The 27,856-nt window shown below is 29.9% G+C and overlaps 1 protein-coding gene across 4 annotated transcripts in view; it reads right to left on the bottom strand.

The window, feature by feature from the left end:
* LOC143192946 (neuroligin-4, Y-linked) overlaps positions 1-27,856 on the bottom strand; it is a 226,240-nt gene that overhangs the window by 31,821 nt on the left and 166,563 nt on the right. For all 4 annotated transcript variants that reach the window (XM_076398800.1, XM_076398798.1, XM_076398801.1 and 1 more), the window contains 4 exons: positions 24,785-24,937; positions 14,134-14,337; positions 7,264-7,411; positions 6,392-6,523 (listed from right to left, as the gene is read on the bottom strand). In XM_076398800.1, coding sequence (XP_076254915.1) covers positions 6,392-6,523; positions 7,264-7,411; positions 14,134-14,337; positions 24,785-24,937 — 637 coding nt within the window. The remainder of the gene's footprint in view (positions 1-6,391; positions 6,524-7,263; positions 7,412-14,133; positions 14,338-24,784; positions 24,938-27,856) is intronic.

Raw genomic sequence — 27,856 nt, 5'->3', positions numbered from 1 at the left:
CGAGATGGTATTACTTTTTGTTTGATATTGCGTATTTTTATGGCATTGCCCTATATAATACAATACAATGAAATATATTCACTATAATGTAACAAAACATTGGTTTATTTATTTAAATTTCTACAGAACTGCTGAAACAGGAACATATAACGTATAAATTTACTAAACAAACACTAATTAATTAAGTCATTATTAGTTCCTTATATATCTGCTGTACATTTTTACATCTAAGGTATATTTAATGGATATAGTCAATAGCCTGGTTATAAACAAAATAATATTTCGAACCTACTATATTAATAGGAGTTCTTTTGAAATAATAATAGGTTTTTTAACATCTTTATCAAAATGAAGATTATTATTACCTAATTTTCTGTATCGCGTCTAAACATCTTATGAATGTTTATTCATAGAATGGTATATTTTTACAGCACAGAGAACTTGAATACTTGAAATCCTAAGTGATTTGAATTTGAAAACAATTTGAATTCATTGATTAAAACAAGTGAATGCATTCCGAGATGATTTTCATGTTAAGCCTTTCTTTCACTAGTTTAACTTTGGTTAAGGAAATTTTGATTAATAATCAATTATATCAAATGACATTTATAATTTAAATATAATATGAAAAATGTTAAGCACGAAGTATTATTAGAGTAATTTTTCAATTTCAGTTACCGTAAGGTAATGATAAGTTTTAGTATACTGCATATTTTACCGCACTAGTATAGCCAATTTCATTATATATATTTCAACATTAACCTTACCTAAAATTGAGACATTAACTAATTTGTTTTCTGAAGCCTTTAATTATTCAGATATTATGTTACGTTAATAGTTGAAGAGCATTAGTTATATGATGAAAGATTTCAAACGAAAACTGTCGTTTACACGGATATTTAGAATCGTTAAATTACAAAATATAATGAAGTAATTACCATGCACTTTACTTAAAATAAATACAAATAAAAATTGTTAATCATAGTTTTTGTTTCACTTTATTTCAACAGTTCCATTAATTTTCTTGTTTTACACATAATGAAGGGAATTTAAATATTGGCTAATTGGTACATGGTCGTAACAATGACGTCAATATATACAGTATATATCTATCCTTACAAACATATAGGCATTAATTATTACTGTTTTATAAAACAAACATAATTAACAAAATTAATTACGATCTAATTTGTTCCACAGCGCAGTCTCTAACATTAGTTTCCACGTATTTTGATCACTAATGAAAATCCAAAGTATCGATATGAACAACGATTAAATAACATAACAAGGTATTAAATTAGATAGTTTTGACCATTTTCTACATAAAGTTACAGTTTTCCACTCAGTATTACTATAAATTCTTCTCTGTATGACGCTTATCGTGGAACATCTAAAATTATATTTTCGATATACATCAATTCAATTTTCAAAATTCCTTTTTTCCGAGGTGGCCACGTTGGAACCAGATCAGAATCTGATGGGGGAAGGTTTCCTCCAACCATGTTGTCAAAGACACTCTATTAATACTCCAATGGAAAATGCGCCACACCCATTACTCAACAGAATTAGTGCCTTTAAATTTGTACTTTTTCAGATCCATGCAATATGACTTGGAGGGTATGCGATTTATTGAAGCCGAACAAGTGCGAAAATGGATCGATGTAGAAAACATTTTGATTAAATTATATTGTACCTATTTTTCTCAATACATTTTCCACTCTATTTATACATGTGAACACAAATTAGTTTAGATCGTTTTCTGTTTATTCCTTATCATGTGGTATCCATAAAGTATACATGAATCAACTCCCCTACTAGGACAAGCTCAAAAGAAATGATAATCAAATGAAGTAAGGTTCGGAGAAAATAACGTGTAGTTTTTTTAATATGATCCATTTAATTGTTACTTGTTATTGTTATTGTCATATCTTTCACAAAGTCAATTCAACAAGCTATCGATGTAGTTAATTCAACCAAGAAAAAAAACAGACATTTTAAAAACTGGAATAGATAAGGCATGACGTTTTATATCTGACAATTTTAATATATCACCAACTGTCACAGTTAATTTAAAGATGTAAATCTACTATGACCACCATGCAATATAGTACATCATGCATGCTGGCAAAACTGCCTCCATATAAATAATGAGAGTCGTATGTATTTCTCACTTTACATAACAAGTCTTGCAGATCATATATCAGTATCTTATTCGCTGCGACGGTTAAAACAGGCCATTGAGGAAATATGTGATCTTGGACTTGGTGGCGAAATCAGCTGAAATGTTCAACCTTCAAAAATTCAACCCTTGACAGTGTTCACGGCAATGGCAGCAAAGGCAAATCATGGTAAAACGCAATTGATGATGAAGTACTGTGGTCAAAATCCACAGTTAACTGACATACATTAAACATTAACAAAATTTATTATGGTCAGACAACATAACAAAAGCCAGAGCAGAACTTAAGGCTTACGCGATTGCAAAACGTTTTATAACGGAAATCAACGCTAAACTGCGAAGAAGTGGTTCAACGATCATAACACCTGGAGCTTAACATTTAGAAGAATGCGATGTAGTCAGATCAATTATCGTTTCCTACTAACTACCGTGTTTATACATGGGAGGTTCCAAAAGAAGCCTACGATTAGGACTGCTTGTTACCTACACTCAAGCATGGTGGATGTTCTATTATGATTCGTATGGCAATATCTTAATATATACCTGGTCCTCTTATTCACATCACTGACAGGATTGTTGTGAATTAATGTCTCGACATACACATCGAAGAAGTTGTTGCTATGATTGGCATATTGATACAAAACACTGCCATATTCTCAGATAATAACTCGTCCGTACACATAGCCAAGAAGGCTCTGTATTAATGTCAGAACCACAAGAATATCATCAAATATCTATCTATCTTCCTAAAGTAATCGCCAGACCTAAATACAGTTAAACCATCATAAGGAGTTTTAAAGCACAGATTGAGGAGCCATTTAAACACTACGAATCTATTCCTTGAAAACTAGCAGTTGTTTTAAAAAACCAAATCGTGTCTTAACACCCTATTAATAAATAAATATTGTGTACATGTTAGGTATTCCTGTTAATTCTTCTATCTTCTGTATATATATTAATCCCTATAGATAAAATATCATATATTTCATTTATTGACTTCAATGTTTTCAACATTTCATATATTTGAAAATTTTATTATTTATTTTTTTCTATAAAGTAAAATTTAAGCACTAAACACCATAATACGATCTCAATATACCTTATACATATGCTAAACCGAACAATAAAAGAACGAAATATTTCTTTACGAATATAATCAAAATTTTATTGGCCGGTTAAACGTTTTATTATTATGGGGAAACAAAAATCGTCAACAATTTATCTGTCTTTCGTGGCAACTAATGCCGATAAAACACGCAATTCGCTAAATATCGATCCGCCTGTTTAAACCAATGATAAATCGTATGTTTTTGACTTTTACATTGATTCCTCTTTTTTGGAAGCGTCCCGAAAATAAATTCCACCCTAGTGACATCGAAACGCAGTCATATATTTCGACCGATTCCCCGCAGGTTTAAACTGATGCACGGAGTAACAGAGATGGAAGACCCTCATTTTTCCGAGATCTTTGGTAATTTTCATTTTCTTCGAGTCATATTTTTTTGGCACGCATACTGTTTTAATAAAGGATATTCGCTGAAGGTTTTATTGTCTCCTTTTAATCAGACCGCCGAATCTTTTATGTTAAGGATGTTTAATCAATAACTTAACAAAATTAAATTTTACTATATTTTAATAAGGTATTTTATCCACTCTGAATAAAATTCTTAGAACAAAATTATTTTTATCGTAAGTTATTTGCTTTATTATATTAAAAAAATTATATAGGTTTCTGCTGATTATAATTTTATTTTTAGTTATTATTGTTCTACTGTGTATTACATTTTACTGTGAGCCATTATAATAATTTTTTGTTACTACAATAAATGCGAGGATTAGTACCGGACAAAAATTTCAAGGTATCAGGGAGATGACTTAATTTTTGAGCACATTTATGCTACGGCAACGAAGAAGACAACCAAGAAGCTTGTAACTTTTGAGGTAACAAAATCATCAGCCAATTTCCATATATAAAAGTATAAAGAAACCTACACACAATAAAATGAAATAGAAGTCAGATGGAATCACTACTTGAACAATAGTTTATACCTTCTCCTCTGAAGTCCAAGAGGGTTCACGAAAGTTTCAAGTATTAACCAAACAGGTGAGAGTGTTGTCAAGCATCATTATGACTTAGCGTTCTTTCTTCAATTTGGTCTATTGACTTGCTTCAATAGTTTCTACAAAAATGCATGAAAAAAATAATATGATTTGTATGGTTGTCACAGTTGGCGAAAACCATTTATTTCTATATAATTTTTTATATTGAGTGGAAAATAACTAAATTGGTTTTTCCACTCGTACTTTTTAACGTGTACTTATTTATGTAAATTTTAAACAGTAATCAATGGAGGAATGGTGTGTTAATCGAATAGACTTTTACCATTTTTCTGACAAAACCATCATTCCGTCACTGTGGAACTTCCTGACTAAAAACTGAAGCAAGTCATTTTTACAAATCACTTTTTCACTAATAAACAAATAGACACATTTGAATGAATTCAGGATGGATATGCGACGTGTTTTAGAACTATGTGGAGTATTATATCGATCAAATGTTAATTAATTTATGTCTTAGATCTAGGACTATGACAATATGAAGAAAAATTAGTAGATACTGGTATTTAATATCTAGTTGTAATATGTGTACCAAGTGCTTTTAATATTAACATTTTAACAAACCGACAAAGAACAAAGGACTATCAGATAAGGTACCCGAGTCGTACTATATGATAGGTATATCAAAACGTTCAGACAATCGGTTTCAATTTTTACCGAAGTGTTAATGAAGTATATTTGGTCCTTCCGCTTTTCCTAATAATCAGTTCCAGCTGTTTTAGTGGCTTATTTCTATCGCATTAGATGTCGACTGTAATTAATTGATCAAGTTTTAAGATCTCATGATGAACAATTCCTTGCCATTTCCATGAAGATATGGTTAACTCCAATATTTCTTTGTAGTTAGTGTAATAGATTGCGATATCGCATTATTAGAATTAATAGGTGTTAAAGAATCACTGATTCTCTCGTGGTAGCATCGTACTCTATTCGCCATTATGGATCATTTACTAATTTATTCATTGCGGAAGAAAGAAGGATGAACAATGTGGCATAGCCTTTTAAAATTCTTACCAAAGTCACTTGATTCAACTATTGTAATACAATAAAATTCTATACAAAATTGTATACAATAGTTCCAATTGTATACATAACCAATAAGATCAAAATGAGCTTTGTCTGATTTTTGAATCGATATAATTACTTACAATTTTCTTTTCTAATTTTTATTAAAAATAAATTGATTCATTTCTTATAACGTTATTAAAACTATAATATATGTTATTGATTGCTAACTAATATACGACCTGCCCTATATATCAATATGTTAATAAATAAATAAGCAGTAATTTTCATTTATTACAAATTATGTTTTTCTAAATATATAGAAATTTATTATTATTATTTTAATTTAATACTCATTATAACTGCGGACTATTTATATATTTTTAAAAATTTTAAATTTCAATGTGCAGAAAATTAATTGATTGAACTTGATGCACCATTGCCTAGCGCTCTGTTTATCATCATCATCCATTGTTCTATTCTATTCATCTATTTCATTAATTATAGTATTTAATTTTGTTAATTTGATCTATAAATCGACTGTATGAAAATTCTTGTCCTTAATAAATGTTTATGACAAGTTTCAAAATCATACTGATATTTTTGACGCCACCAATTTGATGACGCCAACATACAGAGTAGGATTTTTGAATAGTCTAGTAGATAAAATCATCAATTTCCTTTAATAATTAAAGGCTTTTGTCTAATTATACACTATTATGGCAAAATTATGTGTATTATGGGTTATAAAGCACGAAGATTCCGCAGGGGCATAATATGCCAAAATATATATGGTAAATTCTTTTTAAAATGAGGAAGAAGCAATGTTCTATTAGAATCCTCGATATTGCTCGAATAAGCCCATTATTTCGGATTCCTTAAATGAATTAGTTCATACAATTTATTGTTGATAGTTTGATTCCCCCTATGAAATTAATAATGATTTTGTCGTCGTAGTATTTTCTTGACGGATATAGAAATGCAAAGAAACCGTACCGTGGTATCTCATTATTTACCTGTATTTCTATACACCTATTTAAACGTATCCAATAAAAACGTGTTAGTTTAATGACCTGTAAGGTCGTTTACCTTTTAAATATACTGGTGTACTGCATCATTGACTTTTTAGGATCATTGGGCACAAATCTATCATCAACGACAGGACCAAAGGTTGTTTTATAGGGATCGGTAACAGCAACGGCGGACATGAGTTGGTCTAACCTAAAAAATAACATATTTATGTTAGGATGATGTCATATTTTTTAAAGATATTATACATAAAAAAATCTTAAGATTTCAATTAATTGTTTGATATTAACAGTCATATAAAGAAAGTCCCTAATAATTTTATTACACTTCGTTTTACAGTAAAAATGTAACATGAATTTTGCCCCGAATAGTTAATGAATACCATAGTTTTTTAAGAAGAACCAAGAAGATATAATGATAATTATTAAAATTATCTTCAAAATTGAGTATGTGGCAAATATGTATCAATGATCTGTTAATATTCGAAAAGGAATAAATAGAAAAGGAGCTCAATCTGAAAAAATCTGTTATTTCTGTTTTAGTTTGGATTCCCTTACATTTTTCCGTACAATTTGAGAGGTAACCTAAATATATCGAAACATATAATATTTCAAGGACAACTTAAAATATTTTTAAAAATTATAACAACAAAACTTAATATTTCCTAAAATATTCCTAAAATAAACGTCAATTATCTGAATATTAATCCAAATGGTATGGTATGGAAAATAGAACCAAAATAGCAAAACTATATTAAAGCTGAAACTATATAAAGTTATAAAATTCAATTTTAGATATTTATTTAAATTAAATAATTAAAAAATATGATTTACTATTACTATTTTTTAATCTTGTTGACTATACCTTTTATAATATATTGGAACATATATTTTCCATTCATATTATTTGATATATTTACTTTTTTCAGTTACCTTTTTCGTCGTAAACAGTCTGAGAAGTTATCACGCAGTTGGCAATTCAAGGATTGTGCAACTTGAATTGAAATATCAAGAGGCTTACTAACGAGAGCCCAATCTGCTAGAGCGGTTCCCGACATTAAAATTACTCGCTGGAAAAGTTCTGTAAAGTAAAGGTATATTAGATTAGTATATTCATAGTTAATAAAATATTTAGAAAAATAGTTGGTTGGTAAAACCGACTTAAGGACTTCAAACTGATTAGTTGGTACTAGTTCAAAAACTATTGCAAATAGATCTATACATTTGGGTAGGAATTAAGCTAAATGGTGTGTATATAGTAGAATATAAAATACGGGTAGCAGATTTTAAAGTGTTTTTTTTGTGTTAAAAATCTAGGTGATTTGACAAATTTTCTTACTAAACAAAAACAAAATTTTATTGTCTCCGCCGGGAATCGAACTCGCGGCCTCCGTTTGGGAGCTAAACGCTTTTACCATTATACCATAGAATCAGTTGGCTAAAATATTTCTACGAGGCCTTACAAGCTTATTGCTTAAAAAGAAAAATAAATGGCTTTTACACTGAAAGGCTTCCGATTTTCCGTCTCATGAGCTCAGCAATAACATTATACACAAATATCTTATTATCTTAGATAAAAAAAATATGTGAAAACTTTGTTCTTGCCTTTTAATATTCAGGCTTTCCCTCGATTTTCCCTCTTCTCCCCCAATAAATCCCGATTTGGTTCCAATGATGCCACCCCGGAAGTGCATTCTTTCGAATAAACAAATTATTTTGAAAATCGGCCCATAATTGTCGGAAAAATCGGGCCAATATACATTACAAAAAAAATACAGCCGAACATAGAATCTCCTCCTTTTTCGGAGTCTCTTAAAAAATAAGATTACAATAATAAGTTAAAAATAGATATACAACAATAATGTAAATATGTTAGTTCTGTGGTTTAACGATTTTTATTAACGAATTTTTATTAGAATTATGAAGAAAGATTAGGAGAACCAGTTCGAAAATAGTTCAAAGATATGAATGAATACAAGACTTTTGGACGAGATCTCAGATTCCAGACGTTTATAAGGGGTCTAGACGTTCGAACAGAAAGGAAAATGGCTATCACATCAATTGACTTAAAATCCCTAGCGATGAAAAGTGAATTTACTTGAACAGTTAGACATCACTTGAACAAATTATGTAACATAAGATCATGCAAATTTTTTCATTTGCTTAATTCCTTGCCCACTAACTAGTCAATTCTGAATAATTTCTCTCGGTTTGTTCACTTTATGGCTTCAGTGGCTTTCTGAGCAGTTTCGAAGTTTTATTTATAAAAAATTTCTTAAAGTGTATGTCGAATGTATTTCGTTGGTTTTGTCACACGTCATAATTTTCCACGAAAACTTTTGTGTTTCAGAACTTGAACAGAGAGCTTATGTAACTTATATGTTTCATGTTATCCCACGTTTTAAAACCATGATTGATTCTGATAAACTGAAAGCTATATTTTCAAAAATCTGAGCAAAAATCTGTATAAAATAGGTCTGATAATATATTATTTTATTAAGAAGAGCCAAATTATGAAGCGTCTACTGAAATAAAATTTATATATTCCATATTCCATGTTGTCCCATGTTTAGAAATCATGATAGCGTTTGATAATTTGAAAACCACATTTTTAAAAATCACAGAAAATATGTGTATACAATAGGTCTGATTGAGAAGTGCCAAATTGTAACGTATCTAATGAAATAATATTTAGATTATCGTATATTCAGGGAATAATAAAAGGATTTTAACTTCACTAACGAATAAAGATGTTAAATTCCGTCGATATATTAAAGATTTTAATTTTATTGCATAACTACAAATTTTATTATTTATAATAATAAATATTTTACAAATATAGAGAAATTGTATTTTCGACATTGTGCGAGAGCAATAAAAATATTATTCTTATATTCTAGCGTTAAAATTGTTATTGTAACAAAAAAAGTTACTTTGTATTAAACATATTCCATTTTCCTGTTTTCATGCTTTTGAAATGGTTCGTTGGCTTTCTCTATTATAATGCATAATATTCCATTAAAATCATTTTGATGTGTTAGCCCAATATCTAAAGGGATTCTTTATTATGCAAAGCATATTCGTAACTGGTTCGTTTGATATTCCCCTCACGCAAAGCACAAAATAAAAGATAACAATGACAGTATAACTTGACCCGAAACATTAATAATTTTTGTATGTAAATATTATACAAAACCTAAATTAGCAAAACTATTGCTATAAACCACAATAAATTTTTTAAATTAATTCGTTGAATTTGGTATACCTGTGTAATTAATGCTGTGCACTTTGTAGTAGATTACGTATCTCAAACCTTTATATGAAGTTATGATTTATATGAAGCAAATATCTGTAAACAAAATTAACAATTGGACAAAGTAAAGGATGAACTTTAGAGGAGTTTTAATGAGACTAAGTCCATCTACATCAATTACACATATATGAGAAATCAACACATTCCTATCAGAGTAAATACTATACAAGTATCACAGCATTTAGGAATTATATTGGATGCGAAGCTAGCCTGGAAAGAAGGAGAAAAAACAAAGGGATATTACATTTTGAAAAATATATTAGCCACTTAAAATAATTCCTGCTCTATGAACATACAATAAAGTAGTAATATATAAACAAATCCTTAAGCTCATATGATCATATCGCATTTAAATATTGAGTTATTCCAAAAAGAGTAATCAGAACATAATTCAGCAGTTTCAGGCCAAAGTAGTGAGTTAATGCCCGAAGTACTTCAGAAACAGTGATATACATAAATATTTATAAATTGACACTATTAACCAGATCACTAAAATGTTTCCTCTACTTGTTGACAAATATTGAGGCAGTCCTGCTGCTCTATTTGTAATATTGTTTCATTTTCACTTTTAGTTTAAGAAAAATGACGAGAAGGAAGGTTGATTTAACAACGTCCTAATGAATATTTCCATTGAATTTCTATTTACCATGGATAGTTTCACGAACATCAGATTGAGTTCCCAACAACGTAATTGAGATACAATATAAGAGTTGTTATTTTGATGTAGAATATATATATTGTTAGCATTCAAAGATTACAAACTAGTATATATCCTTTTGTAAAAATATATAAACATGTTGAAGTAGTAGAGCAGTAAAATTTTTAATAAATCTGCTTATACTAAATCTGTCCTTAATTTGTATTAATCTTATCTTTTAACATATATTAATCATTTTTAAATCATCTAACTCTTTTTAAATTCAACATTTAATGTTTTTCTAACTTACGATATTATATATTATATTTTATTGTAGCCTAAGCCAATAATCTTATTATTGAGACAATTGGTATATAAATCTTTCTTGAAGAAATAATAATCACTACTGGTTAGATATATGAATGCGGTACATAAGAAAGCAGGTCATACGTATATTAGCATATATAGTTTTATTATTAAAAATTTTTTAGAGATAAATTTAACTATTATATATTTTACTGGTATTTTTATTTTAATACCAAAATGCGTCGATTTTTTAAGATCGTACTATGGGAGCAAAATATCTTTTTCATTTTACCTTATTTTTATTTAATACACAATAAAGTACCGTTTTGCTTTTGGAATTTAATGAACTGATATTTTTATGACATTTCTAATATATATTGTAAATGGCACTCCGATTCTTGCTGTCGGAGACAATAATGAAGAAACCATACGAAAATTACAACAGGCAAGAAAATATATAGCTACAAGACAATATAAATAATTGGATCAAAACTTGGAATTACCAATAACAATAAATGATACTATTGTTCCATACAGGAATGAATATCGGAATGTATCTTGATGCAAAATATCATAGGAAGGAATATGTAAAAAAAAAGGAAAGGGAAACTGAACTAGACCTAAAGTTGAACGTGGGCTCGGATCCACGGTCCTCGGTATTAAGCCTACCGACTGGCGCGACCAACTTAGAAATCATCCCAGAAGACATCCGGTCTTACCCAACCGGATTACTGGCGTTACTGGGATCATTTTCCTTGTCGGAAGTTACACTCTTGCCCAGGACAATCACAAATACTAAACAACAACAAACAAAAGTTTACGACTATGCCCCAGCAGGATTCGAACCCGCGACTATCGCAGTCGGATTTGCTTGTTATTAATACAGCTTCCATATTTTATTAATACCAGTGACTTTTACAAATCGTGTAAAATTTTATTAACTTGAATTATTTAAGTTGAATTAATAAATATAAATAGGAAAATATATGGCCATATCCCGAAATTATAGTAAAATATTTCAAAACATTTATGATTAGACGTTCGACAATAGATGATATAAAGCCCGCTGGAGATCCTTTTTGGCCATGAATTATCAGCTTCCTACTTTCAACGTTTTCGTAAAAACCGCCTTTTTAAAAAAGAAGCTTTGTGTCAATAATGTCACCTCCAAATATGTGGTATCTCTACTGCAAATACGGGTCAGAGTTTAGAGCTCCTTATTGGTCTTATTTTATATCGGCGAACAGCTAACAACTTTACAGATTTAGCGGTTTTTGCCAACCCGCTTCTACAGCGATAAAGAAAATTGATTTTGTAGCTCTTATAGCTATGTATCCGGCGTTTTTTCTATAACAAATTTTCATCTATACATAACAACTTTACAGATATAAATATAAAGTATGATATTCTTTTCTAAAGTCAAATGATTTTTAGGCTAAATTACTGGAAAACTACTTTATAAAAATTCTATGTATTTACTTAACCCGGAAAATGGATTTTAAAGAAAAATTGACGCTTGAAATGCACTCCAAGTCTATGGATGACGTAGTTCTTTGAATAGCACTGGACAGGATACATTACGCCACAAATATCGGATCAGCGCATGCGCACTGTCCTGCAGAGAATAAACCATACAAAAGAATAAACTATATTCATAGAGTATATTACTCTACGACTATATTATCTTCTTTTTCTAATGGCGGTACACTATTTTCGAGTCGATCGGTACAGTCGATTAAGTCAAAACAACAACAAAATTTAGAATATTTATATTTTGTGTTACATTAATAAATCAATAGTAACAATAATATAATTGTTGCGTTAGTCTTGGTGGTTTAACATACATTGGTTTTAAAATATGGAAGAACAAGAGTAAGTGCAGAATGTAAGGTTAAATTTTTAAAAGTTATAAAATCTTCGAAAAGCACCAATTTTTTTGTAATGGGAATGTTAGCTGCCAAATTTATAACACATCACATTTAACAACATCGAACAGAGGTGAACATGATTCTTGTTATGTTGGAAGTAGTCAAGTCATTAATGAGGTTTGTCTATCAAGAATAGTAACAAACATTTTAGTAACTAATAATAATTAGACATTTATTTTAAACATAATATACTTTAGTAATGATCTTAATTTTATTTTATAGGTAGGCTGTAGCTAGAATTTGTTGAGAATGTAAGTCGAAGTATGTGAAATTCAGAGAATCAGAGACGAATGTATCATTTTCTTAAGAGGTAAGAACTGTGTATAATGATACTATGATGTAATTTGCTAACAAAAGTAGACCGGGATCAAATAAACAAAATATAAAACTATCAACGACACCCTAACGAATTAATAACAAGGAAAATACAATACATTATTACATACGTATACGTAAATAAATTATAGTTTTGTAAACAATGATGTATTGACTGATATTTCTTTCAGCTTAAAGGATGATAAACCATTCATTTTAGGCTAGTAAATGTACAATATGTTGATTGATAGATCGAGGTGGTCAAGTTATTAATGGGGTTTGTGGATCAAGAATACTAGCAAAAATTGCAGTAGAGATTCTAGTTGATCATATTTGAAGATTTTTAGGTGAATTTCGTTGCTTTCAATATAGTGGTGGCTTTTTCGATTGGTTTTAACTATATTGGATGAGTTTGATCTAAACGCTTTATATGGTTCTTGGAGTTCTATTTATTTGTTCAAATATGCAAATTAATGTAACTATGGGTTTTTATATAAAAATAGAAAGGTATATAAAAATTATTTTTATTATTTAATTTTATTCAGTATTTTTTTAAATAAAATGTGTTATTTCAAAAATATGTCAATGTTTATTTCCCTCCTTACATATAGTTTAAATATTAAATCAATTATTTATCAAATGTTTGTATATTTATTTATAAAAAAAATAATGAAGCTGTATAATATGATGTTTGTAAAAATATGATGGCCGGATATTAATCATATTTTTATTATTTCGTTTTATTCAGTACTCTTTTAAATAAAATGGGTTAAGTTTTACAATTTTTACATACCTGCTTATATAGATTTTCGACATTAAATCTAATAATCGCTATAAAAAATGTAACTAAATAAACCTGTATGTACGCATGCGCCAAAGTCCGACTATTTTCTGAAAATTAAATGGAGCTCAATATGAGCATGCGTCAAATCCGGAGATATTTGTGGAATAATGTATTCTGCACTGGGTGGTAAATCTACAGGTATAGGTCTTATTTATGCATGTTTTAATAATTTTGTGTTATGATTACACATAAGTTCTAACGCTAGAATACGTATAATATTATCGGCCCTTGCGTTTCCTTTTAATAACTAGTTCCCTATTGCTTTTCCACAGACTGCTTTCTTCTTAAAGCCAATCAATTTACTCAATATGAACTTTCATTGGAGATACCTTGTATTTGTAATGTAATTAAAAATATACATAAAACCATGACTCGTATAAAGTTAGTTTTCTACGAAACAATATTGATTCAGCTATTAGATTTTTTTCATTTGAACTTTAAACTTTTGGGAAATACTTACTTTCATCTTCATGCATAGCCATTGGACTGATTGTTAAAAGACTGGCGCATACAGCACCAGTACCGTGACCCATTAAAGTCACATTATAGGGATTACCTCCAAAAGCTTCTATATTTGACTTAATCCATAACAGAGCTGCTACCTGATCAATTAAACCAAAATTACTTTGTATTTGTCCTTCCTCGGGTCCCGCTTTTAAAAAACCTGCAACAAATAGAGTGTTTTAAATATTTGTTGCAACATATTTACAAATTGCTTTAAAATATTTAACTTTCTTTTGCTCGTTAATCTTTAAACACTACTATATATTGTTTATGTACAGAATATTTTAAAATATTACATTATAAATTTGATGTAACCTTGTAGGATTTTCATAATTTTATTTTGCTGTGAAATAATAACACTGTAAACTTGAGAAGGCTTAAACTGTGTACTATAATAAACACTGGAGATTCTCATCATATATAAATTTTACTCTCCGGAAATCAAGCCAAGGAAAACTGGAAAAACGCATTTACGGCAACAAAGAAAATTCCCCAAGAGTAACAGATGAAACCTTACGCTCTCTATATCAGTGTGATATAAGTGCCGCAGTTTTTCCTTAAACCTTCACTGTTACGGAATATTAAAATCATTATTCTTTGGATGTACGCATTTCTATAATATTTTCACAATCCAAAAATATTCCTGCTACTCTGAGTCTTCTTAAGAATTTATTTCTTATACGATAGAAATAAGTAAACCAGATTTTTACATTTTTTACCTCCATATACGACTTAAAAAAAAAACAAAAACAGGTTATTTTATTTTATTTTAAATTTATTATATTTCATATTGTGTTTTTGTTTTTGCATAACGTGTGGTGATGTAATAATTTTGATCAGTGTACTCGTACAATAACGCTAAACTATATAAATTGAATAAACTAATAAATTATATATTGTAAATTGAAAAGCTCGTCAGGTGTAATAGACGTTTAAGCGTTTTTCCTAGAAATAATTTAATATTAATTAAATATTCAAGTATATTTTATAGTCTAGTTTTTGGTTTAAAAATCATATGCTGTCCCTTTTCTACACACCCTCTTTTATCATCAACCATAATGTTTTATCATAATAATTTAGGAATATTATTCTAGGTAATATTTAATTATATATTGTGGATACGTAACACTTAATATATACACTGTCTGTACTTAATAACAAATTATTATTATCACTAAATGAATAACTAATATTATTAACATAATAATTCGTTTTTCTATTGAAAATCTAAATGTCCATGTGTATACGTGTTATGTAATACGGCCCAAACTTTCCGGTCATCTGTTTTCTTTTTGATTACCTGAATGGTGAATTAGTGAGACGGATTGGTCTGTTATTACCCTCACTGTCGCTTTGTATTGCCGTTCAACCAGTCGCATTTTCTGTCCTCAAAATAAAACTGTTTTTTGAAGCAAATTAATATCTTTATCAAAAGTATCGCAACTGAAGCTGTAATATCACAAAAGGTGGACTGAATGTGCTCAACGGCCACTAGCCATAAACTATCCCATTTATTCTAAGCGTTTCTTGGTGTAGTTAAGTGGAGTTCCGACAAAATTATTGCAGCTGAAGCTGTAAGATCGTGAAACATGGATTGAATGTGCTCAACGACAACTTCAAACTATTCCAAGTAATAAACGTTCAAACTTTGAAAAACTGCTGAGAACTAACATAATTTACTGGAATTTGAACCGAAGCTTGCAGTTCGAAGAGAAAGGCCACCAAATGTGGTTAGTAGTCGCTCAGATTCTTAGCTGCAGACTATTGGAATCTGAAGTCACCAAAGCTGGGAAACAATTCCATAGAGGGATACCGTGGAAATTTATATAACATTTATATGAAACAGTGTCATTTCGAAGACTCCCAAACATATTTTACAATGATTCTGAGCCGTCTAGATGAAATAACGGCCATGTACGTCCCTGTAGCCACTTTTTGAGGAGGAAGGTGTTATGTTAGACTATCCGGTCATCTATTTTGTTTATAACTAAATAATGGTGAACGAATGAGATGGGTTGATCTGTTTTTATCCGCAGTGTCGCCATTCGTCAAATCTCTTTCCGCAAAATAAAGCAGATTTTTATTAATAAATTAATAGTATTTATGTTCTAAACCCCTTCACAACATATAACTTAAAACCATAAACAAACCATAACAATGTACCATAAATGACTTATCACTGACGAAAAAGTATTATGGTAAACACGTTGTTATACTGGAAGAAAAAAGTTGACTTTTGTAGGCAGATTCACGATTATATATCTAATCCAGGTGAACCGTAATTCGCATGAGATGCTTCGGAAAAAATTAACAGACTACAACTGTAAAATTCAACACAGAAGTTTCGAATGAAAGATTCATGATATAGCAGTTAAGAAGTTGCGTTGAAATATTACTTGATGAAGTAAATTTTTTTCTTGTTAAATAAATTGACATGATTTTACAAAAGACGGTTATATTATTTGGTTCAAGATACTAGTTATTTACTTTAAAATATAATTCAAAAATAAATTATCTTTATACAGTTGAGGGGGAAGTTTTTAAAACGGAGAAATATGTTATAGAAAATTGAAATTAAAATTTATAATAAATTACAAAAAAAAACAAGAGATGAATCCAGTCCCGGGAAAAGCATTTGTATTTTATTCCGACTACTCTCGTTATACTACTAATTTTTTTAAACTAATCGTATATTAAAATTATTATGCTATTAATGTCTATGTTATTCATTTCCATACAGGTTGAAATTAGAATATATAAAAATTATTAAATTTAACTGAAAACTGAGACTGTGACTATTAGATATTGAGTTATATAACAACATTGTTTTATTATAGCAGGACTCAGGAATTGTCTGTAAAACTCATATATTGAACACAGTAAGTTGCTTTATCTATTGTTAAAACAATTATAATTTTTAAAATTTCGTCTAATATTCCTAAAATATTCACATCATTCTATCCATTAGTGCACGAAGCAAACGAAATAAATAAATGCTTTTATATATTAAATGACAATACCATGTATTAGACTTGATTAAGAAAAATAAAAATAAACTGATTAAATTGCAATAAATAAAATATTAACGAGTTCATGTACATACAAAAATAGGAGAGGCCGAAAAGCAAAAATGTAAAGATAAGAAATAGAAAAGTGTTAACAAATGATGGTGGAGACATATGGAAATAGAAGATGAAAACAAATGCATTAAAAAAACAATAAGAGGATAGAATAAAGAATCACTACTGAAAGCAAGGACTTGACGAACTAAGAGAAAAAGAAAGAAGAATCGAAAATAAATTCAGTTAGATGAAAGGGGTGGGGGAGAGAAAATGTTACAAACTGGAAGGGAAGAGTGTGGAAGATAGGAATCTGGAAAATAAGAGGGCTGACGAACAATTATTTAGGAAATATGTAAAAGTATAAATGAGAAAAAACAAGAAAACAAGAAGTACATATTTACAAAACTTAATAGAGTAAAAGTTGTTTATATTTTAACACATTATTTTTAACTATTTATTATTTATGTTTTTGAACTATTTTGTTTATATATTAGTATTTTAACTATGAATTATATTTGAGATTATGTAAAAAAGTACCCAATATCAATAAATAAACGATTCTTTAAGGACAACTTGCTTTACATGCTTCTACAACGTCTCCACTGGCGCAATAAATAAGCCTAAAAAATTAATTTCAATGTTATTTTTTTTGAAAGCTAATCATACGTATCAAACGTGGGAAAACGCTGTAGAATATAACAGACTTTCAGCTGTTTTTATCTTTCGTTTTTTTTTCGGAAAACAAAAATACATTCCTTCTTGTTCCAGGAAAAAAAAGCTAACGGTGATGAGAGTTGGATTATGTATGAATATCCTAAACATAAACATTCGTAGGGTGGACTCCGGCATGACAACAGACGGAAGATCCAATATTCGCAAAAAGTTTCCTTGTGTATAATGAGGGATGCAAAATGAATTATGTATTAAGGGTTACTTACAGTCGATTCTCCAATACTTCATTGGATTATTCGAAGATATTGAAATTTTAGAGGAATTTTATTCTGACGATTTTAATTTAAATGCCACAAAATATAGTTTTTAGTGTAATTATTTTAAAGTTATTTTATAATATTTATTATCGTATAATCGTGACATAATCTTGATTCAAAATCAATTTATTACTATTGCAGATTTTTACTTCCTTCAATGCCAATACGATTTAAATCACTTAAAATTGCTGATTTCTCTCACATTATCTAGTAGCTGTATTATTAGTAATACAATAAGTGAAATATATTTATTTTATGTTTGTAGTTCTTAAGTAACTGCATATTAATAAACATATAGGAATTAATATGAAATCTATTTTAACAGTTTTAGGTTAGAAAACTCATGGAAATTCCATCCAGATTTCTATTTAACACAGTGCTATATAAATAACAATAAATTATCTAAATATGGACGCTACTGATAAGAGAGCAATGAAAAAGGTATATCTGTCAGGTACGGTGGAATAGTCGCATCAAGTAGCATTCAACGTATTTTAAATTGGTTTCACCACTTTTGAATAAGTGCTATGGCATTAAAAATTAGGTGAATTTTTATGTATTCTCGTGAATTTATCTTCACTATGTTTTAACATTCCTTAAAACAATATATTACTGCATTAAATCGTACTCTTTTTTATATTACTGATCGTTGATTGCAATTTCAAAGTTGATGTCATTGATACTACATCTATTTTTTAATATAGCATTTTAAACATAATTATTGACAAATTCAAATTTATTATTGAAATTGCTTCTTTTTTTATATTTTATGATTCACATATTATTTTTTATGACTGAATTTATAACTGAACTGAACTAATATACTGAACTTTTAAAACTGTAGGGCCACTTTATTGACGTAATCTAATTTGTTATATATAATAGATAACCTTTTTTGAAAAAACACTTTATAACAATTCTACGTATTTACTTTATTTACACAAAATAAAAGTAGTTTCTACAAAAAAATCGATTTGAAAGAAAAATTAGAGTTTGAAATAAGGAAATGTTGAAAGCGCCCTTAATTGCGCCCAATCTCCACGTGACGTAGTTGTATTGGTTGCACTGTACGCAATGTATGGGCCTTATTAATAATTTATCTTAATAATTTTGAGTGACAATTAAATCTTCTATCATATATCAATGGTGCCAGAGCTCAAATATCGCTAAAACCAAACAAATTCTTGAAGAAGAAGGTTGCAAGGCGGGAATCGGCTAGTATAGTTCAAACATTGGTAATTTATTCACGTCAAGAATAACATTTTAATGTAAGTATTAAATATTTTAAGTACATTTATTATTTTAAAAGTGTAACTAATGCAATATCCAGCTAAATAACGCTACTGACAACAACAACTACAGCAACACTAAATAACAACTAGACAGAAGAAACGCTCTAATTGAACTCACTGAACATTCACTGTTGTTTACTACTGGGCATATGTTTTCAAAATACAAAGAAAAATATTAATTAAATTCAAGCCTTCAATAAGGGTCAATCGTACCCCATCATTGTTAGATTACGAAAGGCCAATATCAAGTATCGGGTGAGGCGCCGGGCTTGGTGGCGCAGTGGTAAAGGCGATAGGATGGTCCTCCTACTGTTGCTATAGCCATAGGTTCGAATCCTGCTGGGGCATGGTTGGAAATTTTTGTTTGTGATTTTTTAAAATTTCTAATTTTCCTAGGCAAGAGTGTAAAAACCGTAGGCTTAATGCTGAGGACAGTGCTTTGGAGCCCACGTTAAACTAAAGGTCCAGTCCAGATAAACTCCTAGTTGGTAAAAGGAGACTTTAAAATATTATATATGACGTAGGAAATCTTGATATGTTAAAGCATATCTAAACATTGATTTTGTAAAGTACTTGATGAAGTATTTTAGTTATAGATGATTATTAGCTATAATTAAATATATTGTTAGGCTATTATTAAAATTAACTTCAAAATTACAATTTTCCGGCCTGGTGGCGCAGTGATAATGGCGATAGGACGGTCTGCCTACTGTTGCGATAGCCGCGGTTTCGAATCCTGCTCGGACATGGTCGTAAATTTATGTTTGTGATTGTTTAAAATTTGTGATTGCTCTAGGCAAGAGTGCAAAATCCGTATTTTTTTATTTATTTTTCTTATTTATATTAATGCTGTCTGTTATTGTCAAAAACCCAGTTTTATATTTGTTGAGTTAGTCTTTATTTATATTTTCCTATATCCATAGGCACTGCGTTTATTAGTTACGATAATAACGTGGTTCGCAGACCACATTAAGGGAGCATTCATTAATTTCGTGAAGAATTCAGAGAGGGGAATCGAGCCGAATCTCACACCACATCTCACATTGGAGAGAATGGGTATGTCGGAAAATAATATGTAATTTTTCTCCCAAAAAGCATGAAAGATTGTGAGAAAGATGAGTTGAATTATAGTGAAACACGTTTCTTCAAAATCAACCACAATGCTATAGTGATCCAAATTGATTTAATAAATCTTAAAAAAATTCATGTTATCAATGGACATAAACCAAACAGTAATTTTAGTTTAAATAAAATATAAAAATATGCATAGTCAAATCAAAAACCAAAATCCTAAAACTAGAATACCTTACAATAACAGGTCAATTAAAAAGTCCCTGCCCTACCATGGTAAAACACATTTTTTTGCAAAATTAGTTTCTTTATTCAACATAATTCCTTTCAAGGGTGATATTCTGATCTTAGTGACCATGCAACTTTTCGATACCATTTTTGTAGTACGATTTGTCCTTGGCTTCAAAATAGGCCTCAGTTTCGGCGATTACCATTTCATTCGACGAAAACTTCTTCCGAGCAAGCATTCTTTTGAGATATGAGAACAGGAAATTGTCGCTGGGGGCCAGATCTGGAAAATACGTTGGACGAGGAACTAATTCGAAACAAAATTCATGGAATTCTTGCCATCGTTTTCACTGACTTGTGCACGGTGCATTGTCTTGGTGAAGCAGCTCTAGCTTTTTCTTCAAATGCGGCCGTTTTTCAAGAAGTTTTATCGTGTTCAGTCCACTCGAATGACTGTCGACTGGACTTCGCAGTGAAACGATGGAGCCATGTTTCATTCATTGTCACATATCGATGCAGAAACTCGGGTTTATTATGCTTGATAATCTTCAAACACTGCTCCGAATCATCAACTCGACGTTGTTTTTGGTCAAGAGTGAGCTCGCGCAGCACCCAATTTGCATAGAGCGTTCTCATACCCAGATATTCGTGAATAATATGATGTACACGTTCAGTTGATATCTTTAGATTGTCTAATATTTCATTCAGTGTCAATTTATGATCATTCAAAATCATTTTGTGGATGTTTTAAATGTTTTCGTCGGTAACAACCTCTTTTGGGCATCCACTGCGTTAACCGTCTTCGGTGCTCATTCCATTACGTCTAAACTTAGCATACCAATCCTTTATAGTTGATTTTCCTGTGGCGGTATCCGGAAACTCGGTGTCAAACCAAGTTTTTGCATCAACTGTATTTCTTCCTTCAAAAAGCAATATTTTATCAACAGGCAAAAATCCTTTTTGTCAAGTTTTTTCACAATAACAAAAGCTGCTTCACTCAAAATGCTACAATTCACAAACTAATGATTCGACATGCTGTCAAATTTATACACGCATTTTGAGTGTTAGGGCTAACTAAAAAACCAATGTGTCAGGCCGGGGACTTTTCAATTGCACTGTTACTTACCCTGCTATGTAATCATTACTAAATTTTAATTTAGCAAAATTATTTTTATATAAATCGATATACTCCTATCAATTTTCCATTAGAATTTTAATAATAAATTATACCATGCCATATCATACCAAAGAAATGACACTAATAATATAACCGTAGATATTATCCAATGTTACTTGCTCTTTTCGTATTCCATATCAGATTAGTAGACATAAAGAAAAAAACATCAAAAATTAAGACTGAGTACCGGAATCCATAAAGCCTGAAAGGCCTGTCAAAAACACGCAACTTTAATCTGTATTACAGCTAGAAGGGAGCAAATATAAAGTAATTGAATAGAAAGGATTAATGACACAAGAATCACTTAGTCCCGGAGACTGAAACGAATTGGGACGATAAGATAATAATCGGGACAAAACAGGGAAATATCTCCAGTTTTAATACAATTTGAATTAAATCGTGTAAATTAAGGTTACCTAAACTTATGTAGTATAATTAAATTTATTAAGGTTAAATAATGTGAGGTTTATTAGCCAACGTTTAATGAAATGTCGTTACTTCATCAACATTCTCTATGTTTATTCCAACGAGTATTTCGGAGAGTTCAACAAAACAACCGAGTGTAAAAAAAGATTGTCTTAAAATTATATTTCAATAGAGCTAATTTTAATCAGCAGAATTTTAAGGGATATAAAGCAGACTGTATTACTGTGTATTAAATCGCATCGGGCACATTTGTAACTAATTTCATGTTCAAGCCTCTTCGGGCCGCATTTTTCAATATGCGTCATTTCGTTGAGGTTTAAACGGAACATTTTTGTACGTAGAAAATATCTCAATTTGTACCGATTAAATAGCATTGCGGGAAACTTCAATTTGAAGAAAATTCCGACTTAAGATCATCGAATGCTGTGTGAGGCTTTTTGCAACAATACTTCATAGATTTTAACATGTGAATACTGCCTTCTACATTTTCAAATTGATTATTTTCACACAGAAGACAAAGAGCATATTAGACAGCTAGAAAAATTGAACACGAGAACTTGACAGCATCACTCGATGATTATCCACACAAAATGCATGAACAATATGAAGAATTGTTGGGATTAATACAAAAAAATATTTCCAATTGCTTGAACAACATGGGAATGATCCAAAGGCATGAATGCTTTGTACGCATGAATTTAAGTCAAGAGCCATTGAAAGGTTTGGTCATATGTGAAATGCAGCTTCAATCGAAAAATTTTAAAAGTTTTTTTCTAACGTATTACTGAAACAACCTGGTGAATTTGGTGGGTTTAGCTTAGTGTGGTGTACAATGAGCTGCTAAAGTCTAATGAAACCATTAATGGTTGAAAAAAACGATCGATATACGAGCAAAGACACAACAATATAGCAAAACCCGTAAAAACATACTTGGAAACAATAAAATTGGTGCAACTTGTTGCAACATATGAGTCCTGAACCGCCTGAGTCGCACTTGCTTCACTTCTTATAAAGATAATAAAAAATGGGTCCATTTGTAGATAGCCTCAAAAGAAATATTGTTTTCGAGAAATTCCTAAAATATGCGAAAAAGTAGCGGTTCTCAATCGATACTACTTTAAATCAAATATATTGTACCTATTTCTCACAACAAAGCTTTAAATAAAAAAATCCTTCCTTAATACAAAAAACTAACTTATAGGCGTGGCAGTTTAATTAGAACAACTAAATATCAAACACTTTAAGGTATATAAAATCATTAAATGATTTAACTTATCAATGTCCGAAAAAAAAATCCCTAAAATTGTTTTGAATCGTGTGAATACGTGGCAGAAAATTATCACCATGAGAATGGAAATTCAGGGGCATTTAGAGGAATCTTTTGATCTATAGCTATTAGTTCAATAGATGGGAAGAGTTTTGCATTATGTGAACCTCAGTGATAAAAAATTTTTTATATTACTGTTGAGCAAAATAAGCGCACAAAAGCATGTACTAATCAATGAGAATGAACCATCGACACCAACTGTAAATCTAATCTGCATATTTGGTGAAATAGAAAGGTTTGATCTGCTATGGAATATCAAAATTAAATATAACCACATCCCTGAATTTATACCGCTACAACGCTTGAGTTTTGTAAACTGAATAAATACTTGGAGACCAAACCCACACACCATATTATTTAGATGTCGCTTTGTCCCAATATTACTTGTCACAATTTAGAGAACATGGCCTGTTTGAAAGGAGATGATTCCTTGTAAATATTGCAATAATAAAGAGCCTTTATGGATTGTCCGAAAGAGGAAAACATTCTCAACAATATTCGTCAACATTCTTTAAGTTTTGTTTTCGATGTCGCTTTACCTAAATTGCTGTTTTTGTATATAAAAGAATACTCGGAAATGATTCATCAAATGAGCCTATAATAACATGGATAAATTAGCGTTATTACTATGATATTACTAATATCATTTACATATCATATATATCATGATAATATTATAATCACCTAAAATAATTTAAAAAATCTGATCTTTGAAATTTAAAAAAACTCCTTTTTACAAGGATTAGTAGAATCCTCTATGCTTGTAATATTGATCATAAGGACACCCTTTTAGAAGCTTAAGGGCATTATTATGTACAATATATTATAAAATGATAAAACGATAAGCCTATAATAGTTTACACATTTTTAAATTGAACACTATTAATTCATAAACTAATTTTGAAACATATTTAAGCATTAATGGTGTTTCAACTAAGAAAGTAGTTTATTTAACGTATGCTAGGATTATTTAAATACAATTATAAAGCAATGACTGAAACAAATATTAGAGGCCGAAAGGAAATTAATACATACCTAAAATACCCAATCTAAAATTAAGGGTAACCACAATCACTTGTCCGAAACCTGCTAATACACTTCCGTCATATGGATTTCCTGAGTTCCATTCAAATGATTCCCCATGTATAAAAACGATGACGGGATAGGTTCGGGAATGTGTACTAGATTCTGTAACAAAATAAAAGATCAAATTAATGATAATAAATTAAAATAATTTTGTTTTTGTTAAATATTATTATTGCATTAAGGGTGAAAAATTAGTGTAAAAAGAAATAAGTATAATTTCTATTATAACTAGACTTAATGATTTTATATCGTCAGTCTCGTCAATAATTGTTGACATTATTAATGCTTATTTATATTATTTACATATATATTATTACAATAATATATTATTGAATACTATCAATATGCAGGTAAGGTTTTTAATGAATGGACGCTAATTATAAATCTGGGACTGTTTATTTTAATTCGGAATAATAAATAACAAGTTCTTAGTACGCTAAATATAATCGTTCTAAGAAATAATATTAAAATCAATTATGGAATATCCCTGAGTCATTATAAATTACTTGTTAAAATTTACCATGAACATATTATATTGTGTTATCCGAATATAGAAATAGTTCTTTTAATGACAGAACCTCATATAATCACAACTTTTCGGTTGGCTATACCAGTTTCCACATGCTAAAATCCATAGTATTTTTATAGTTAGTTCAGAAAAACTTACTTTATTTTTTTTAGCATTATATTATGCTCCTGGCTGATTCAAAAATTCAACACTTAAAAACTGACAAAAAATCAGTTACTCGTTTAAATAATGATCACTAAAGTGTCATTATATTATATTAAATATAGATATATTGTTTTATGTTCTAATATATTGTTTATACGATAATTATATTTTAGACTTATAGAAAGATGAAATATGTTCTTGTCTCGTAAATTAAAACTGACACAGAAAGCAAGATAATTCCAAACTAGTAGAATTGCTACTACTACGACCACCACAGCTCATTAAGTCAGCACGTCGCTAAAAACCGAGTGTAACTGATAAGGTTCTTGTTTAGCAGCTTGCTGTACTGCAAGGTGTTCTAGAACTAATATTATAATTCGCAACATCGTAAAAGGAACTGTACCAAAAATAGCGTCACTATAGCAAAATACATAAATATATAGTTAATTAAATAAACAGATTATCTACTACTGTTAATTCATTATCAAATAATCATTTGTGATAACACTACAAAACATTTGCTTTTGAAATAGTTTGTAATGGTTGGTTGAACGACTTTCCCAGTTATGATATTCCTTTACATAACAAATTGCTAGTATACAAAAGCAAAATATAAAATTAGTTTATAAACAGTATAGTTAAGTGCAATTTAAGACATACGGACAAAATGTTGAGTATTGGTCTTGACTTGATTCAGAGTTAGCTAATATAAGAGCACCAAAGACGACCTTGAATTTCCGTGATCAAGTACAGCTTATAGGAATTTAGAGAGAAGCTTCAACTTCATCAACCGTAGATATCGGAATTTGAAATCTATTTAAGCTCTACCTTGAAAATTCGGAGCATTATATTGTAATTCAGAAAATCGATATTCACAAATAGTGGTAGTATGAATGTACGTTGTCCAGACCGAAAAATAAGCACGTCCATCTCTTGGTCATTCGTTCAGCAATGTTCACGCAATGTTTAGTCTAGACGAGAGATGTCTGTATTAAGATAATCAGAAATTTTAAGTTAAAGAAGAGTTAATAACAGAGTAATGTTAAAATAGGAACATCATTATCGTTCATATGGCGATTCTAGTGTTACGTTAAGTATATAAGTAGTAAAATGGCAAAAGGTTTTACTCATAGACATTATTAATTTACTTTACGATACAAAGCGATACTGAGGGTAAAAATTCGTACTGGTCTCTTAGATCACAGTGCAATCCATAACCAGTGTAATACTAGTCGAATAACATAACATCGCAATAATGAAAGATAGTTATAGATCAGAACAAATAGGATCGCATCAAGCATTGCGAGAAACATGGCTACAGGAAAAGCAGAACCGCAATAAAGTAGTTTAAACATAATAACACCTGAGTAAATGCTAAAAAATATGACGTTAATCTACTACAATACTACGCCTTCTATACAAAAAAAGATTTAGCAGCTTTACGGCGTGGTATTAAAGGATATAAGTTTGCGTCATTTTATTGAAAAACAGAATAATTGATAAAAACCAAAGGGGGAGACTCGTTTGTACTCATAATATATAGTTTTATAGATTTTAATCACGTGAACCTCTTGGATTTTGTAGTTACTCGACCTATAGCTTAACGTGAGCTCCAAACCACGGTCCTCGGCCAACTTAGAAATCATCTCAGAAGACATCCAGTGTTACCCAGCCTGGTTACTGGCATGAATGGTATTATTTTCCTTGTGAGATTTTACACTCTTGCCTAGAACGATTACAAATGTTAAAAAATCACAAACATAAATTATACGACCATGACCCAGCAGGTTTCGAACCCGCGACCATCGCTAGAGTAGGAGGACCGTCCTGCCGCATTTACCATTGCGCCACCAAGCCGGCTCTCATGATATATAATAATTTGTCTTAGTTTCGTATTTTTTTGGGTCGAAAATTACAGTAAATATGTCCATTAGTAAGAGGTAAACAAAATTGCAGGGACGATTATATTAAATCATTCATACTTAAACAAGGAAATTAAATAAAACGTCAGCGAAAACCCTGGGAAAATAAGAAAAATAAAAATACAGGCGTCTCTTTGAAAAATCTTCGTCTGCCAAGATAAAATCTTTTATAATTAATTATGAAATTCTACGTTTTAAAATTAAGAAGACTCGAGACAAAGGTGCATGAAAAATTTTTTATTGTACGGACTGGAAAAGAAAATTCATTAGTGCATTAGAAGAAATGGTTATGAGATAAAGTAATATCAAATTTTTAATTTATAGACAATTTTGGAAAGTATGTCTTATTATGTTCAATAGTTATTTCACGGTATTAGATTGCTTCCTTATTATCTTCTCGAAAACAGTATAAAATATCTTTTATTT

The sequence above is a fragment of the Rhynchophorus ferrugineus genome, unplaced genomic scaffold (assembly GCF_030347505.1).
Source record: "Rhynchophorus ferrugineus isolate W39M unplaced genomic scaffold, kcgeb_rfMv2 rfM3, whole genome shotgun sequence".
Classification (NCBI taxonomy): domain Eukaryota; kingdom Metazoa; phylum Arthropoda; class Insecta; order Coleoptera; family Curculionidae; genus Rhynchophorus; species Rhynchophorus ferrugineus.
Note: the sequence above shows the minus strand (reverse complement) of the source record. Positions and strands in the feature narration are given on the sequence as shown.